Consider the following 13,701-nt stretch of genomic DNA (forward strand, 5'->3'; position numbering starts at 1 on the left):
GATCCAGCCAAATGACTCTTTTCTTGTTGTCCACAGAAAATCCTTTGAGTTTGAGGATGCGTCCAGTCTCCAATCCCTGTACCCCTCTTCTCCTACTGAAAATGGTACTGAGAGTCAACCCAAGTTTGGATCCAAAAGCACTTTAGAAGAGAATGCATATGAAGATATTGTGGGTAAGCAGTGGTGGAGGTGGTGGGGGTGGGCCTTCCCTGGGGGCTGTAGAACAGATATTCATAGAAGAGATATTCATAGGCTCATCTCATGTGAAACACCATGGTTTCGCCTTAGATAATTCCTGAGTGAGCTGAAATCCAGAGGGCCTATGGGAGCACGGGAAGGGACAAAGGACACATTTCCTTTCTTGTGTTTTTGAAAGACTTGAGAGCCTAACAAATACTCTTCCTTAGCTGTGTCATTAGGCAAGTCACTTAACTGTTGCAGGGGTTCTATTTGTCTGTAAAACCATAGCAATGTGACAATATGAACATTAACACTTAGATTGTTGTTAGGGGGACTGGAGATATGGCTCAATGGTTAAGAACACTAGACACGCACTTCCAGAGGACTCAGGTTCAATTCCCAGCAACCATATACCAGCCCATACTGTCTATATCTTCAGTCCCAGGGGATCTTATGCTCTCTTCTGGCCTCCAGGAGCACTGTACACACATGGTACATAGATATGCATTCAGACAAGCACTTATATATACATGAAATACAAGTAAATACAATCTCAGAAAAACTGTTGTTAGGATTAAGTGAGCTAAGGATAGGACACTGGCAGATTTGGCATCTAATATAAGCCTGCTTCCTGGTTCAAAGACATCTGTAATTTCCCAGTGTCTTCACGTGGCTGAAGAGGAGAGGGAGTTCAATTGGATTCCATCTATGGGGTCACTAATTCTTTATGAGAACTCTGCCTTCTTGACCTAATTCTCTCCCAGAGATCCAATCACAAGGCTTTCTGATAGTAATTTTGAGGAGACAGAGATATTCAGATGTATAGCTCAGTTTTATGGATTCTAGAAAAAGATGTGAGATTTTTGTGAAGGAAGGCCTTTGTTGTAGAGATTTCAAACACTGAGTCTGTGTCCTCGCATTTAGGAGATACTGGGCTTTTCCAAAGACGTCTAGTAAATCTGCTCAATCTTTACCCTATAAAAACAGTTTCTGGTCAGAAAACAGATTGCCTCTGGGTGAGCCGTAGATGCTGTCTTTACCTTCCAGGGCTGTATTCTGTTTAAACACCTGAAAAATACAGTTTGGCAGCATTCATTCCTCCTACCCCGAACAAGTACTGTTACTGTTGCTGTCCAGCAAGGGAGTGAGCACCATGTTAGCAGGATTGATTTCGAGGCTCTACAAGGGAATAGAGTACACAGTACTGTGTTTGTTATTTGGGGTATTTTTGTCTGTTTTTGAGACAAGTCTTTTGCTATGCAGCCCAGGTTAGCCTAGAACTCTAAATTCTTCTGCCTAGCCTTTCGAATACCAGTATTATAGGTATATTCATTTTAGTTTTATCCTTATCTTCTTCAGGAAGCCTTTCATTCTGTACAAAATATGTCTCAAAGCAGGGAGATGCATTGTGCTGTCCTCATTTTAGGGTCATCTTGCTCTGTCTCCAGCCTTGAGTTAGGAGAACATGGTCTTAATTAACATGAGAGAGAGAGAGAGAGTAGTGGCCACAGTAGAGAGAACCTTTCAGATTCTTAGGCTAAGAAGGAGTCATCTGCTTCTCCATTTGATCTGTGTCATCTCTTAAGTTTCCTCCTTAAATTTTTTAGCTTTACTTATTTTATGTGTATGCGTGTTCTGCCTTTACGCACCATGTGCATGCCTGGTGCTTGTGGAAATCTGAAGAGGGCATCAGATTCCCTGCTGAGAACTGAACTTTTGTTCTCTTCAAGAGCAGCAAGAGCTCTTGACCACTGAGCTATTTCACTAACCTGCATAGTTTCCTCTTCTAGTTGCTGTGCTAGCACTTTGTGGTATGTGGTAGCCACATTCAGACCCACAGGTACACTGCTGTCCTAGGTATGGGGCACATGGGTCTCCGTGGAAAAGTGCACTGCAGCAGAGACTGTAGGGACAGGAGACGGGGAGAGAAGCCTTTCTCAACTACTTGTGAAATGACAGCTCTGTGTTCAGAGCTGACTCAGAGCAGTGGGGATCAAAGCCAAAGATCCTGAATCAAGGAGTTAAGAAAGATGCTTCAGTATACACTCTATTCTGTACAACTTTCATCTCCAGCTAATCTACCAGAGGTGCATCCAGCCTGCTCTGTTTTCTTACCTTCTCACACAGATACAGTATCCCAAAGTGGAAGAAAATTCTAATGAGTAAGAAGACAGCTCTGTTACTTCATCTTTCCTACCCTCCCAGCCTCCTATTATAGGGCTGTTTTCAGTTGGCAGAAATTGTAATGTTATAGTTACTGCTCAGGGCTCTTGGGACTATCCACTGTGACTGCTGTGTGATGACAGAGAGCTGTAGTTTTTCTATTGTCCCTGTAGCGCAGCTGGCAGGAAGAATTATGATTATTACCTTTTTCTTACAAGGCTTAGGAGACCATTCTGTGCTGCCCAAGGATTCTAGGGATAGATACATTTTTATGGCAACTGAACTATCGGGAGACAAGAGGCCCCTTCCTGCCCCCCCCCCCCCACACCAGTTCATGATTCAAGACTCTGTTTGGAGGGGAGTATTTTAGAGGCAGTATCCTGGACCTTCTTCAGAAAGGAGTGTGTCTGCCTTCAATGTGTTAAAGAGACTTTGGGATGCTATATGAAGAGACAAGAAATATGGGAGCAGCTTAGTTGCTTCTTGGGCGGATGAGGTGAAACTAGGGGGAAGTGCCATACATGGTAAAGTTGGAGTTAGAAATCTCCCTAATCACTCACCTAACTTTTGCACTCTTGGGTCCTTGGGAAGAAGAAAGGGTGACCAGGCACTGATTTGGGAGCTTGTGGTTTCAGGTTGGGGTGGAGGTAGCTTTGAGAGTCTGTTAGGACAATGCCTCGGTGATATTTTGTGTTTTGTATCTCCCACAGCAGCTCAGTCTGAATCTTATGACCTAACCAGAGAAGCTAGGAGCAAAAATACAAGAAAGGATAGTTCTGTTAGATTCTGGCTGGTTTTCCCTCCACTTTCTTCAAAGAGATTCAAGAATGTGAAGTCTTAGAGACATCCAGAGCACTCTTGTTCAACATCGAAGGTTATTTTCATTTTCTTGCCTAGGATTGGATTAATCAGTGGCTTCTAGGTCTTCTGCCTTATGGGATTATGACTGTTTCTGGTTCCAACTAGATTTTCCATCTTTGTGGTACTTCAGGTCAACTGAGATAAAAATAAGCTGTGTTCTGGGCCTGTGATGATGGATCTTCTAAGGGATGCAGAGAGTACCTATGCTAAATCTCCGTCTTGGATATATTCCTTTGGCCAGTGTTCCTGGACTGTTAGAGATTGTAGCCCATTGTCTCAGAGACTAATAGGTCATCTCTGTTAGAAGCAAACATGACCAAGGCATTTTCAAGAATGTACCAGCCTCCTGCCCATATCAGGCATGCAGCCTGAGGTATAGGTGGGATACTCCAGAAAGGCTGAGATTTCAAAGTGGTGAGGTTTGCAGTAGTAAGGTTGAAAAAGAAAGTTGTTGCCTTGCTGCTTTCTAAAGCTGTTAACTTTTGTCTGTCTAACCTAGAAGATGCTGCTGTTCTGTAGAGGCAGCTAAATTCTGAGCCTGACAATGAAAATGTACCTTAGGAAGCAGCTTGTTAGGGAATTCTTCAGAGTGGTGTCTGCCTGATCAAGGAGCCTGGGCTACACTCCTGCTCTGATTCCCACTTCTACCAGTTAGCTGAGGCCCAGTGAGAGCTTCCAGGATATTGGAATGTCAGTGGGATACAAGTCAGAACAGGTCTTGCCCATAAAACCTCTCAGTTTCTATTTCACTTTTCTCATTCACCCCAGGCTGGGCAACAGACAGGAACAGAGGGAACCTACAAGCATGGCTGCTGTAGAAAGCAGAGCAACCAAGAGCTATGGCCTAGGGACAGGTGCCCAGGGCTTTGGGGAATGAGGGTAACAGTAGTCCCCAAAGGAAGTAGCCCCCAGCCTGGCCCTTTCCCCTCCTATATAAGATGTGAGAAAGGTGGAGACCCAGGAGAAACATGCAGCTGGAGCTAGGAAGGGGAAGCTAGAGCCCTAAGCTTTGGTTTTCTGTGCAGCCCAGGACACTTGTAGTGTTATGGGCACTTTGGCTAGATAACTCCCTTCGAAACTATTGTTGCAGTTTATGAGGGAGTGGGGATAAAGAAGGCAGTTTCCCTGTGTGGCAGTCAAAAGAGCTGTGGAAGGAGTAGGACTGGGAGCCTTCTAGAAGGATCAGTGTGCTCTTTCAGAATAGTACAAAGCAGAAGTAATTGGAGATGCCTCTGGCCCTTATCTTGTCAGCAAAGCTGGGAAAGGGGGAGACTTCTCGTTTCCTAAGCCAAGCTTGATGAGATGGGGCTGCACAGAGACAGCCTTGGCTTACCACTCTCTGACCCTCTAAATGCTGGTTAGACTGTCCTGAGAAAACCATGTGGACAGGATTGCAAGCGAAAGGTATGCAGTCTGTCTGAATCCCAGCCTCACAAAAGTACCTGGCAAACTGTCACCTTATTCCTCTATTCAGCTCTGGCCTCCCACTTTCACTGTGGTGTTCTCTGAGCACTATGTCCCACTCTCTGGTTTTTTATTGGCTCTAGAACTCACTGTTCTTTTGCTCTTTGCCCATACATACATACATACTTCTAGACATCTTTACTGCCTGCAGAGATGATTGGGAGTCCCCAGGAGTGGATGATAGTGGACTTAGACAGATCAGGGATCAACGAAGGCTGAGAAGCAGATCATGGTGATTAGTGGGTCACCTAGCTTAGAGAAGGAGGAAGCGGGCAGTCGGGCTGGGCAGGAAGAATTGGCACACACACACTCCCAGAGGCAGTTCCAGCACACGGAAGTTGGTGCCTTCCAACTGTCCTTCCCAAGGTTGTCTTCCACATGCAGCCAGACTTTGCTTCTGCTGCTTCTCTGGAATTCATCTTACTCATTTTTTTTTTTTTTTTTTTTTTGAGCTTTAGACTCTATATAAATTGTCAAACCTCTGATCCTGGGGAAAGAAGGGAGGAAAAAGAGAATAGGATGAAGAAAAAGAGCATTAGACTTAGGACTCACAGCATGGCTCTCAGATACTATTAGGATCATCGGATACAGGGGTCAGGGCAGATCCACTCATCTCTTTGCTGTGTCCATTCTCCTTCCATCCCCCTTCCTCTCATTCCCTCCTCCTTCCGTCAGTCCTTCCCTCCTCCTCCCCATCTGAGGGGACATTTGATAACATATAAGCATTTTGGTTGTGACCGGAAGAGAGTAATGTCAGGCTGGTGTTGAATGGCCAGAATTGCAGTAAATGTCCTATAAATGGTCAGGTCAGTTCATCAACCCAAACTGTCAACTGCTCCGAGAACCTTTAATGGAAAGGGATTGAGATGAATCTTATAGATTGGAGATAATGAGGATTCTGGCCAGTCACTTAGTCCAGGACAATCTGAATGAGTGAGAAATAAATATAAACAACTATTTCTCCAGCCCCAATCTGGAAAGTAATATACAGGTCCTGTTTTACAGATCAGAAGAATTGTCCTAGCATTCTTCTATTCTGCACCCCCTCATCTCTCAGCCTCGTAAGATATTTGTTAGGTAGGGACGGAGAAGTAGAAAACCCACCCAACTCCCTCCAGAAAAATGCCTCATGTGAAGTGAGCTGGAAGACCGTGCAGGGGACACTGTGTTTAAGACTGCTTCTCCAGACAGGGCCGCTGAGCCAACTTTACTTAGTCAGGGCCCTGGAATGGAGAGGAGTCATTTTAATGGCATGGCTGTTACAGGAAAGGCTGTGCTCCATTGCTGGGGAGCGTGTTGTTGGGAATCACTTAATCCAGCCCCAACTCTTTCCCTGACTCATCCTTGACTCATACATTTACAGAGATTAGTATTGCTCCTGCTGCAGTTTGTCTCCTCATTCCCCACCTCCACAAAGGCATTTCCTGAAGTCAGTGTGGTTTCTTGTTTAGTAAATAGATGCTACACTTCAGGAGAATCTCAGCCTTCTGAGGACTCACTAAGCATGCTAGGGTTGCATTTCCTTCTATTTTCTCTATTTCCAGTCTGGTAGGAGTCAGGGTAAAATACGTGCAGGCATCTGCAGGGTTGGCATGGGGCTCAGCATTTGCCCAAGCTCAGTCCTGTTCACATAGTAGGGACAATCCTTCTCTGGGTATGCTGTCTACCACAGATTGAGTCTAGGGCAAGAACACAGACGGGGGAAGGGGAAGTGAGGGTTGTATTGGAAGGGAGTCTCTGGATCTTGTTACCACCATGATTTCACTGTTGGGATTAGGCCTAGACTGAAAAGCAACAGGACTCCTTGGTATTACCGTGTGTTAGAAAAGCCTCATTAGGGCTGGAGAGATGGCTCAGCGGTTAAGAGCACTGACTGCTCTTTTAGAGGTCCTGAGTTCAATTCCCAGCAACCACATGGTGGCTCACAACCATCTGTAATGGGATCTGGTGCCCTTTTCTGGTGTATCTGAAGACAGTGACAGTGTATTCACATGAAATGAATGGAGGGAGGGAAGAAGGGAGGGAGGGAGGGAGGGAGGGAGAAGAGAGAGAACAAGCAAGCAGGCCTCTTATATGGGAAAGAGGATAGCACAGGAAGGTGTAACTTAGGAAAGGATGGATCTCAAAAATCTTATAGTCTTGGGCAGGAACTATGTTTGGGGCTTTCCTAAGATTTTCTGGTAGTGTCAATATAGAGCATACGGCCAGAAATTTTAGAAGCTGGTTCTGAGATGCAAGGACTCTCCTCCTTCTTTTGGCCTGGATTCCGTCCAGGCCTCTCACACTCCCATGTCACCGTGGAAATGGGGGATAATAAGGATTCTCTCTGCTGAGGTGACAAGTAGAGATGGCAGCTGACATTATGCTGAGAGAGAAGGATGGAACAAAGTCTCACTGGGCACTCACCATGGCTGGCTGGCCCCCGGTTGCCTGAGGCAGTGTCTCTTCCTGAAAGACTTGGGGAGCACAGGAGTAGGTCTGAAGAGGGTCTAGCAAAGCTCTGCTCCCTGGAATTCTTTGAGTTCTTCCATGTTTACAGAGACCACAGAGCGTCGAGTAAAAAGGTACAGCTATGGAGGGCTAGAGCCAGGGAGACTTGTAATGTCAGCCTTGTCCTCTGCCAGTCTTGTGCAATCCTTAAATTTATAAAGCAGTGGCCAGACAAGGCTGAGCTGAGCTGAACTGAACTGGAGATGGGGAGTGGGTGCCTCAGCTCTGGACTTGGAGCCAAGATCTGTTTGTAGCCTCCCGCTACAGACAGGCAGCTGCATGACTCATGAGCTGAAGGGCCAGGCTGAAGATATCCTCTGTGGTTCACAGGAATCGTGTGTGTATCTCTCATTCTCTCATTCTTTCCTTCTCGTCTCTAACTTTGCCTCCTCTGCAGGAGGGCTTCCCAAGGAGAATCCCTACGAGGATGTGGACTTAAAGAACCGAAGAGCTGGACGAAAATCCCAGCAACTGTCTGAGAACTCTCTGGACTCTTTGCACAGGATGTGGAGTTCCCAAGACAGGAAGTACAACAACCCACCCATGCAGGTAATGCAGTTCCGGCCATGGCAGTGTGAGGGCCTGCCCTCAAGCAAAAACGTGTGTTATTGTCCTGGCTAGCAATTGGCAGAGGACTTTGCCTAGGGAGAGAGCTGTGGGCTCAGGGCCTTCTGCCATGTTGAAACTGCTGTGGGCAATCAAGATGTGCCCTCACAGCATCCTGTCTTGCCTTCTTTTTTTCTCACTGTTTTAAGTTCTAGCAAGAAAACCAAACCAGGAGCTCATAAAAACTCCTAGTTGCAGCAAGTAAGAAGACAGGGCTTTCTTAGAGCCTTAACATTCTGCAGCTCTGCCCCAAGTTATCTTAGTAGTAGAATTTGAGGGTCCATGGCAGGACTTGGGAGAGCCAAATCATGAGGCCTGTGCTCTCAAGGTACTTTCAAGCTTTTCTTAGACTGTTCTCATGAGCGCTTGGCAGAGGGGTTGCCTCAAAAAGAGTTGTGTACCTAGGACTTCTGCCGTGTTGAAAACCCTATGAGCAGGCAGGTAGGATATCCTCAGGGATGCTTGCCTTTCTGGCAATATGTGGGCTTCACTGCCATGTAGGCTCTATACTGAAAAGCATTAGTGTTTGTAGGGGGAAAGGTGGGTGTATAGATTAGGGCTGAGAGAAGGGCAGCCAGGGACATTGTAATGAGGGAGTTACTTGAGTATGAGGCCCACCTCGCTGAGCCCTGGTGGCCAGAGTCTAGAGCCATGTTCTCTCCCTGGAAGAAGTGAGTGTGGCCAGTCTTCCAGATCACATAGCAGAGCAGACTGGCAGGAGGGAAAAAGGAGTGTTTGGGACTGGAGAGATAGTACAGTTGGCAAAATGCTTACTCCACAACGTGAACCCCTGAGCCCATGTAAAGCCAGATGCAGTAGCAATGGTCCATAATCCCAGTGTTCCTATAGCAAGACAAAGTGGAAAATCTGAGGGAGTTAGTGGGTCACCTAGCATGATAAATGCAGAAGCAAACAATGTGAACAAACAAATCGGAAGGTGAAGATCAACACCTAAAGCTGTACTGCAGCCTGCGTTTGTATAACCACATTCAAACAGGTGTACGCGCACACACACACACTAAGTCAGTAATGGGCTGGAGAACAGTTCAGAGCACTTACTGCTCTTTCAGAGAACCCACATTCAGTTCTCAACACCCACATGGTGGTTCACAACCATCACAACTCCAGTTTGGGGAAAATTGATGCTCTCTTCTGACCTCCACAGATCTCACACACACACACACACACACACACACACACACACACACACACACACACACACACGTATTTTTTAAAAGAACAGTAGAGTAGTGTTTGAGGAATAGAGTGAAGGAAAAGAGAGAGAAAAGAAAGCTGAAAGGCCCAAAGAAACTTTAAACAAGCTTATTCTGGTCTTGTCCAGAGTCCCAAAATGCAGGAAAGCCAGGAGGGTAGGGAAACAAGCGGCCTCTGACCACCACCCCACATCACCCTTTAAATGGACAAATGCAAGGACCTGTGCACTTTATTTTTATGGACAGAAAACTACATAGTTTTTTCTGGCTTTGAAATCATGTGGTGGTTTTGATGTATTCTGTTCAAGTGGGTTTCTATTGAATTTGTATTGCTAGACTGATGAACTTGGAAAAAGATAATGGCAGTAGAAAAACAGGGATTTGCTGAAAACTGAGAGAAGAGGCAGATTGAGACAAAACTGGGGGCTCTCAGGAGATGCCTGCTTTCCCAGCAGCTCCACTAACAATTAGCCAGTTAGGTGTCTGTACTGAAGAACATCAGCTGTTAATTGAGGATATACAGGGTCAAAGAAGAGGCGGCCCAGAGGGTACGGTGAGAGGGAGTCAGTTGAATGTGCGGTCTGCCTCACTCAACTTTGGTGGCCACAGTCCAAGACCCCTGTTCTCTGGAGGAAGTAAGCATGGCCAGGCTATCAAGGACATATAACAGCAGGTTAGCAGGGAGGCTGTGGTCTCTTCACACAGATCTGAGGAGGTAGGAAGACTGGTCCCCTCATTCACAGTCACTAATCTGTCGCAAAGTTCAGACAGTGCCTAGAGCTCCTGCTTTGTCTCCTCTTTCTGCTTAATAGATGATCTTTTTTCTTTATTCTTTCTGGCAGAAGTAGTAAAACTTTCTTTAGGAAGCAAGTATTTAATCTAGCACTTACCAGACCAGCGAACAGCTAAGGTCTTTACAGAGAAAACCTCATATATTGAGTTTCTAGCCAGGAACTGGTGAGAGCTGAGGATGCCAGCCTCTTAGTTCTGTTCACAGATCCAGCAGACAGATACTGATAAAACATTTGTGGTGAGCCCCTTCGCTCATATCCTGTCCCCCATGCCAGCTGTCCCTGAAACCCAGCAGCCAGTCCCTGCGCAGTGGGAACTGGTCAGAAAGGAAGAGCCATCGTTTGCCACGATTACCCAAGAGGCATAGCCATGATGACATGATGCTGCTGGCTCAGCTGAGCCTGCCATCTTCACCCTCCAGCCTCAATGAGGACAGCCTCAGCACCACAAGTGAGCTGCTGTCCAGCCGCAGGTCCCGTCGCATTCCCAAGGTATCCTTCCCATATTGAGCCCAGGGCGGTAGGCAGATGGGTGGGCAGGCAACCAGCTACTCTCTGGCCTTCCTTCCTTTCTTTCTTCCATTCTCCTCTAATCTGGGCTGCTTTTTAGTTCCCCTTGAATAGATTGAGGTCAACCTTTCCCCCTTGTCCCTTCTTTATCAATAAGATTGCACTAACCCCTTCCCAGTACTGAGGTGTTAAAGGGAAAGGAAAGACTAGCGGAGCTGAGTGAGACTCTGTTACCCAGTGTGACAGATGAATTTGGGTTCCTGTGCACATAAACATCTTTGGCCTTTCAGGGGCCTAAAGATTCAGACCAGCTCTTTCTATGTCTCGAAATCAAAGAGCTTTCAGCAATGATTTGCACATGTGTCCGTGTGCTCGATCCTCAGCCCAGAGCAGCAGGATTTAGCTAATTGGTATTTTTAGCTTGAAAACAATGCTTGGGTATATTGAGAATTTAGCTTCTTCCTGTCAGGCCCCAGGTTATGGCCCAGAGAGGAAAGGCTATAATCCTTGTTCCTGTTTTTATATCTGAAAAATTCTTTGTCTCAGTTGGTTCAATGACTCTTGGGACCCAGGAGCTCCCATCCTGTCTAGTTTGATCACAGTTCCTTCCTTCGGGGAGCTAAGTTTAGTGTCCTTGTCTTGAGGCAGGAACCTACTCCTGGGGCACAGGGTAGATGGAGAGCTACCAAGGATGGCTGGTAAGCCTCCACCACGGTCATTTTAATAGGAAGACCAGTGCTGGACCCTGTTGGACCAGTATAGAAAGCTTTTGCACATCTGTAAGAATGGGCTCATAATTTATCTTCGTGGAAATAGGGTCAGCTGGTGTTAGAATTACCTCTCCTTCTCTGCTTTTTTTTTTAACTAGCTTGTCCAAAGAATTAACTCTATCTATAATGCCAAGAGAGGAAAGAAGAGGCTGAAAAAGCTGTCTATGTCCAGCCTTGAGACAGCATCACTGAGAGGTAGGTGTTGGTGTCCTTGAATATCAGGAATGGGAGAGATGTGGATTGACTTCAGTTTATCTCACTTGCGATAGTAATGAGATCCTGCTTTGTAGGAAGGCAGCAAACACCTGTCCATAAGATGGCCTGAGAGGAAATTAACTCTGGGATGGTTTCCTCCAAACTTTGGTCTATGAGGCCCTGAGTGAGGACATGTTGGAATCTGCTTTGGGCAAAATGAAAGGCCAGACTTACTGAGCACCGTGGTCTGTTTTCCATTTCAAATCTTGAACTATCGGAGGCAGGCCCTTTGTATTCCAGGTATTTAGGCCTCTCTGCTGGCTTCAGCCTTCAACTTAGGCCCTCAGTTTGCATACAGGTTAGCACTGAAGGCCTAATCTCTGAGGTATCTTGGTTCGGAGCCATTTACCTCCTGCCTTCAGATGCCTTATTGTTGGCCCAGAGTAGCCCAGACTAGGTTTAGTTCTGTTCCTCATTAGTAAAGTTGAGAAATTCACAGGTCCACAAGATAGCTTAGCAGATAAATGCACTTGCACAAGCATAGCCACCTAAGTTTGAGCCACAAAACCTGTGTTAGAAGGAGAAAATCAGCTCCTACAAGCTCTCTTCTGATCTCCATGTGAACATGGCTGCATGCATAAGCCCATATATACATGTATTCATTCATTCATTCATTCATTCTCTCTCTCTCTCTCTCTCTCTCTCTCTCTCTCTCTCTCTCAAACACACACAATACACACAAGAATGTAAAAAACTTTTTTTTTTTTTTTTTACAATTTGGGTAGTAGACTCCAAAAACATTAGCTGTAGGCCAGTGTGTCTGACTGTTGTTACTTTTCCAGATGAGAACAGTGAGAGCGAGAGTGACTCTGATGACAGGTTCAAAGGTAAGGCGACATGCCTCCCCATCCCCAGGGAATCAGCTTGCTCTTCTGCACGCCTGCGCCCAGGGCCCAGACTGGCCCTGGAGTATGGGGAAAAGCCAATAGGAAGGCCAGCTAGCAGACCACCAGAGCAGGACGCTATAGAGAATTTTTTTCTCTGAGCTCAGCCCTTCAGTTTAAAGTCCAAAAGTTGGTCTCCCAGAGCCACATTTAAAGCTGTTAACTGTCCCTCCTTCCCAAGCCACTCTCCTGGAAAGTGGCTACTAGATTTGTTTTATAAATATTGTAAATCTGGAAGCCAGGATGGGTTCAGATTATAATCAACTCTTTGGGTTGCAAGAATTATGCCATAAACTGAGAAGATTGTCCTCTGGTACCCTTAAGGCCACCTGTGTCTCATATGTCTAGAGCAGAGACTGAAAACTCAGATAAGACTTCTGTACATAGAAGTTATTCAGAGATGGAGCTCTGAGTCGGGTGGATGCAGCTGATGGGAGTTGGGTGGCCAGTCTGCTTGTCTTCTAATGTGAGACCTGCCCCCAGCCCACACACAGCGCCTGGTCCACATCCAGTCAATGCTGAAGCGTGCACCCAGCTATCGGACACTGGAGCTGGAGCTGCTGGAATGGCAGGAACGGGAACTCTTTGAATACTTTGTGGTTGTGTCTCTCAAGAAGAAGCCATCTCGTAATACCTACCTCCCTGAAGTCTCCTACCAGTTTCCCAAGGTGAGTGTGCCGTCCCCAGATGCTCCCCCACCTCTCCCTAGTTCGCATACTCTCCAACACTTTATTAGTAGATACGTCACCATTCAGGTTTACAGTTCAGTGTGTTTTCAGAGCCGCACAGGCATCACTGCACTTCATCTTAAAACATCTTATCATCCAAAGAAATCCCCTACTCACCAGCAGGCAATCTCTCCCATGACCTGTGTCTTAGCACCCCTCTCTCAGTAGCCAGCCTGCCTTCCTTGTAAGCCACAGGTACCTCTGCTCTTGCCTGTCTGTATTGTTCCTTCTGCTGCTGTTTTCCTGGCTGCTGGCTCCCTCACATATTTCGAGCAGCAGAAGTGAGCCCTCTCTGAGGTCTTCTCAGAAGCCTGGTGCAGCTCCCCACTTGCACATTTCTCTCTTTCCTCTGTCACATTTGAGGCATACATGTTGGCTACTTACCTGCCTGACCAGAACACAGGGTCAAGGATAGAGCTTGTCTGTTTTGTTTGCACCCACGGCCCCAGCACACAGGAGATGCTTTTCAGTCCCTCTACCCCTACTACTCCTAGGGTCCTTGTCATCTCTCAGTTACCTCCTCATATTCCTCTTCCTGGCAGCTGGACCGACCCACCAAGCAGATGCGGGAGGCAGAAGAAAGGCTCAAAGCTATCCCCCAGTTTTGTTTTCCAGATGCCAAGGACTGGCTCCCTGTGTCAGAATACAGCAGGTGAGACCTGACTTGGTCCAGCTATGGGAGGGAAGAGCATGTGGACTCATTCTCCCCTATGGTGGTGTACAACTGAGCAGGGCATACCCCAGTTTCAGCCTACTTTCTTTCTTTCCTTTTTTTAATTTTAAGT

The 13,701-nt window shown here is 46.5% G+C and overlaps 1 protein-coding gene across 3 annotated transcripts in view; it reads left to right on the top strand.

Annotated features, from left to right (window-relative positions):
- DENND2B (DENN domain containing 2B) overlaps nt 1-13,701 on the top strand; it is a 150,514-nt gene that overhangs the window by 121,958 nt on the left and 14,855 nt on the right. For 2 of the 3 annotated variants that reach the window (XM_080912749.1, XM_080912748.1), the window contains 7 exons: nt 37-173; nt 7,556-7,707; nt 10,046-10,261; nt 11,148-11,244; nt 12,087-12,131; nt 12,672-12,856; nt 13,459-13,568. In XM_080912749.1, coding sequence (XP_080768875.1) covers nt 37-173; nt 7,556-7,707; nt 10,046-10,261; nt 11,148-11,244; nt 12,087-12,131; nt 12,672-12,856; nt 13,459-13,568 — 942 coding nt within the window. The remainder of the gene's footprint in view (nt 1-36; nt 174-7,555; nt 7,708-10,045; nt 10,262-11,147; nt 11,245-12,086; nt 12,132-12,671; nt 12,857-13,458; nt 13,569-13,701) is intronic. The other variant, XM_080912750.1, reaches the window with a different exon arrangement.

The sequence above is a fragment of the Micromys minutus genome (genome assembly GCF_963924665.1).
Source record: "Micromys minutus genome assembly, chromosome: 2".
Taxonomy (NCBI): domain Eukaryota; kingdom Metazoa; phylum Chordata; class Mammalia; order Rodentia; family Muridae; genus Micromys; species Micromys minutus.